The following is a 5,000-nucleotide window of genomic DNA, read 5'->3' on the forward strand; positions in this document are numbered from 1 at the left end:
TTTTTTTTTTTTTTTTAATGTTTATTTATTTTTGAGACAGAGCATGAGCGGGGGAGGGGCAGAGAGAGAGGGAGACACAGAATCCAAAGCAGCTCCAGGCTCTGAGCTGTCAGCACAGAGCCTGACGCGGGGCTCAAACTCACAGACCGTGAGATCATGACCTGAGCCGAAGTCGGACACTCAACCGACTGAGCCACCCAGGCACCCCAGCCAAAAGGAATTTTCATAGCTGGTAAAACAAAAAAAAAGGCAGTGTGCCTACTTAGACCCCCACTCCTCAGTTTATATGCATTTCATATGACTAAGGGAAGGCTCCTAGGCTCTAATAATGATGCCTGAAGGGTGACAATTAGGTAAAGCTACTGTTTAAGCAGGAAACTGGTAACTGTCTTCTACTAAAGTTACTTCAATTCAAATTTGGTATAAAGCACTGGGCTGATCAAACAAAACACCATCAAACATGACTTCTTAGCATCACTGAAAAAATGTGTACCATGCTGTTGATGGACTGGGTCACTGACTGATGGACTGACACACTGAAATGACTTTGGGAACCCATGATTTAGGGCAGGGGCCAGAAAACTTTTCTCTGTAGAAGGCCAGAGAGTAAATAAACTTTTTGAGTCAGATGGCCCCTCTTGTAACCACTCAACCTTGCCACTGTAGTATGAAAACAGCCTGATAATATGGAAACAAACAGGTGTATCTGTGTTCCAATAAAATTTTATTCAAAAAAACTTTATTTATACTTCCACGGGCCATAGTTTCTCAACCCATGGTATACAGCATCCAGCTAAATGTGTACTGACTCTAGAACATCTCCAGTAGTTTTTTTCTTTTGTTTAGGCTAAATTCCTGGTGTTGTCTCTTTTTCTTAATAGATGATGGGACAGAGGGGGTAGGGGACAACTTCCTTAAATTAGCTGACAATTTTAATCATGTTTTTACAATGAAAGAAACACGTGTAAATACAAAAGAGAAGCAGTTACAAATTCTAGATAAAGGCAGAAGAGTCACACACAAAATGGTTTACAAAATGAGCTATATGGATTTAAATCCACCATATAAAGGAAGTTAATAAAATGTGAATAAAGATGTAACTATGAGAATGTTCATCAAAAATATTTTGTAATAATGGAAAACTGAGAACGGCCTATGTATGCTACATCTACAAGTCTAGTTAAATAAACGATGGTACATCATACAATGCAACCATTTAAGATGACAGAAAACATTTATTGAAAAAAAAGATACTTTTGATGTGGTTATTTTTTAAAAGCAGGTTACAAAGTTGAATGTACAGTATGATCCCATTTTCGTGAAAATAAATGTACACACACACAAATAAGCATACACAGAACCACCTGGAGAGATAAATCTATTTACAGTGGTTATCATGGATGGTAAAATTGTATCTTCCTCTGGCTTACTTGTAATTTCTAATTTCTTTAGAAACATATTGATTCAATAATAAAAAACTTATTTTTTAAATATAAACTAAAAACTAAAACAGGTACAGCATTACTTAGGTCAACATTTCCAAAATAAATTATCAAAGTATAGAACTTGCATCAGTTCTTAGAATTTCAAGTAGAGATTTCTCCTCAGTCTCCAAATGCTAACTAAAAGGGCCGAGAAAATTTAGGAATTACATATAAAAAGAAATGCATAAAATAAGTTAATATGTGTCCTCAAATAGGGAGTTACTACAGAAGTCTGCATCACTTTTCAAACCACCACCACCTAAACAATCAAGAATATTTAAAACACTATTCCAATTTATCTACTATATACTGCCTCTGGTTCAAGGTTTGAAAAGAAAAAGCAACTATTCATGCCACTGACGAGAGGATCTTCAATCACCAACACTGGGGGGAAAGGAAGAAGAGGGGGAAAAAGTCACACTACAATGTGATGGATCTCAAAATTCCATAAGAATTCCATATTCAGGGTCCAAACACATCTGTAAGAGACTCAAAGGTCAATTAATTGTTATTATGGCAAATGCTATCCCAATCTTAGATGGGCTACAGTTAATAACCAGTATAATTCTGGACCACCTGCCTAGCCCATCAATAAAAAAATTCAAACAGTAATTCAATAAAAGTATGTTTTCAAAGAAGTCTAGGAGTAGCACTTACAAAACAGTACTGTAACAGAAAACATTCAGATAAAAAGATTACAATTATATGTAAAATTTTATATGTACCTAGACAAGGGCTGAAACAAAAAGCAAGTAATTTGCTAGGGTGGTGGGACTGCAGGGAGTCCATTATCATTACAAAACCAGACCAAGAAAATTTCATTATTACCTAACCAGACCAAGAAAAGTTTTTTAAATATAGAATGCAGTCATTGACCAAACAGAATTTATTCCTAGACAAGCTACACTGTTTTCAACTAGGCACATAAATCAAAATCTCAAAAACATGTACATTTATAAACCACCCAACATCTGTAAAAATACCTTACTACTGTACTAGTAGTACATCCAATATCAAGCAGGATGAGATTCTGAAAACTCACCATTCAGGCCCAAAGTTCAGTGTCTGCGTTTCCGCTGCCATTATTTTCCGTATTTTTACAATAGATTTTTATATGTGGAGAAACCTGTTAAAGAGAAAAATATCTCCATACAGTTAGTCAAGAGCAAATGCAGAATTCCAGCCCAGAAAGTCTAGCTAGGGTGTTTTATTCATTCCCGGGCAGCTATCAGAATGGGTTTTAATCTGTGTTTACAACAATCTAGCAGGCAGTGTGAAATTAACAAATCTACCTCACATTTCAATTCACATCTTCTTATGTGGGAAAAGGAGACGCGGTATTAAGATGAAGCCCATGAGATGGGTGGATGCAGACCACACAGGGCACCAGGGACCAAATTAAGGACTTTCTCCTTCAGCCACTGAACAATAGGGAGTGAATGAAAGGTAACAGATTTACATTTTAATTTATATTACTCCCTTGCAATGACTCTCCCATAACCAACCATGAGCTATATTCAAGATTCTTAAAATAAGCACCCCCCCTTTCCTATCTCACAGCTTCCACTACAACTCTCCCCCACTTTCTGCTTAGCACTTTACACGCTAGTGATTATTTTAAAACACTGTCTTGAACCATCAATTTCATGAGTGACCTTTCAAAAGCCATTTTAAAATATCAGAGCTTAAAGTGAAGTCAAACAGGGAAAGCCAAATGCTGTAGGGTACTTCTTGTGTATGGAATCTAAAAGGGCCCATGAGTACTCAGAGAAACCAAGAGTGAGTGGCAGTCACCAGGAGCTGGGCGGTGGGGGAAACGGGGAGATATCTGGTCAAAGGGTACAAAGTTCTAGTTACAACATTAACAAGTTCTGGGGACCTAATGCACAGCAAGGTGACTATAGCTAATAATACCATATTATATACTTGGAAGTTACTAACAGATTAGACCTTAAATTTTCTCACTACAAAAAAGAAATAGCCATTGCGTGCTGGAATGAGGTGTTAGCTTGATGCAATGGTGGTAATCATTTTGCAATATATAAATGTATCAAATCAACACACTATATACTTTAAACTTACACAATGCTATATGTCAACTACATCTCAAATATGGGGCGGGGGGTGGAGGATATCAGAGCTTAAAAATGGAAAATACTGTAAACATTGTAAATATACTGTAAATATCTCCAAGATAAATTCACATCACCCTGACTTTTGTTTATGTTTAGAAGATCTAAAAAAAAGTTAACTGGAAAAATATGCCTCAGGACACCTGTTGGTAGAGCATTCAACTTTGGAGTTATAGGTTCAAGTCCCATGTTGAGTGAAAGATGGCTTAAAAATATTAACCAGAAATTGGTCAAAAATGCAAAAAAGACAAAGTAAAAGTACGTTAATGTCTATAATCAGCTATTAATTTATCTGCCCTGTCGGGAAAAAATAAAAGGAAAGAAAAAAAGGGAAGAAGCTCAGTGGGTGGGGGAAAAAAATAAAATTAAAAAAAAAAAAATAGGGGCATCTGGATGGCTCAGTCAACTGAGCAGCCGACTCTTGATTTTGGCTCAGGTCATGATCTCACACTTCATGAGAACCTGCTTGAGATTCTCTCTCTCTGTCCCTCCTCCTACTTGTGCGCACTCTCAAATTAACATTTAAAAAATAAAAATAATAAATAAATAATAACTTATCTGCCCCCCTCCTGGAAGGTATTTCCAGCCCGATTTCAACCCTGAGGGTTCCAAGATGTCCACATTCTAACTTAATTTAACCCTGTTCCCTGCTACCTGACCAGGCAAGCTTATACATCAGACTTAAGCTGAAGTCAACTTAGAGCCCACCCCACCTCTTAAGCAACTAGTGATTCAAGAATACAATACATAAGGGGTAACTGAGTGGCTCAGTTAAGCGACCAACTCTTGATTTTGGCGCAGACCATCTCACAGGTTCCTGAGATCAGGCCCCAAGTCAAGCTCTACACTGACAGCACAGAGCCTTCTTGGAATTCTCTCTCTCTCTCTCTCTCTCTCTCTCTCTGCCCCCTCCCGCTCACCTCGCACTCTCTCTCTCAAAAAGTAAACAAACTTTAAAAAAAAATTGTTTTTTGGGGCGCCTGGGTGGCGCAGTCGGTTGAGCGTCCGACTTCAGCCAGGTCACGATCTCGCGGTCCGTGAGTTCGAGCCCCGCGTCAGGCTCTGGGCTGATGGCTCAGAGCCTGGAGCCTGTTTCCGATTCTGTGTCTCCCTCTCTCTCTGCCCCTCCCCCGTTCATGCTCTGTCTCTCTCTGTCCCAAAAATAAATAAATGTTGAAAAAAAAATTAAAAAAAAAAAATTAAAAATAAAATAAAAAATAAAAAATTGTTTTTTAATGTAAAATAAGGGGCTCCTCGGTGGCTCAGTTAGGCGTCCAACTCCTGATTTCAGTTAAGGTCATGATCCCGAGGTTGTGGGATAGAGACCCACATCGGGCTCCGTGCTGACACTCTCTCCCTCTCTCTCTCTCTACCTCTCCCCCTC

General features: G+C 38.3%; 1 protein-coding gene across 5 annotated transcripts in view; it reads right to left on the reverse strand.

The window, feature by feature from the left end:
- GIGYF2 (GRB10 interacting GYF protein 2) overlaps positions 1 to 5,000 on the reverse strand; it is a 153,539-nt gene that overhangs the window by 118,551 nt on the left and 29,988 nt on the right. For all 5 annotated transcript variants that reach the window (XM_040450663.1, XM_040450660.1, XM_040450662.1 and 2 more), the window contains one exon: positions 2,527 to 2,610. In XM_040450663.1, the coding sequence (XP_040306597.1) occupies positions 2,527 to 2,567 (41 nt within the window). In that variant the 5' untranslated portion in view covers positions 2,568 to 2,610. The remainder of the gene's footprint in view (positions 1 to 2,526; positions 2,611 to 5,000) is intronic.

The sequence above is a fragment of the Herpailurus yagouaroundi genome, unplaced genomic scaffold, assembly GCF_014898765.1.
Source record: "Herpailurus yagouaroundi ecotype Mexico unplaced genomic scaffold, PumYag 202, whole genome shotgun sequence".
Taxonomy (NCBI): domain Eukaryota; kingdom Metazoa; phylum Chordata; class Mammalia; order Carnivora; family Felidae; genus Herpailurus; species Herpailurus yagouaroundi.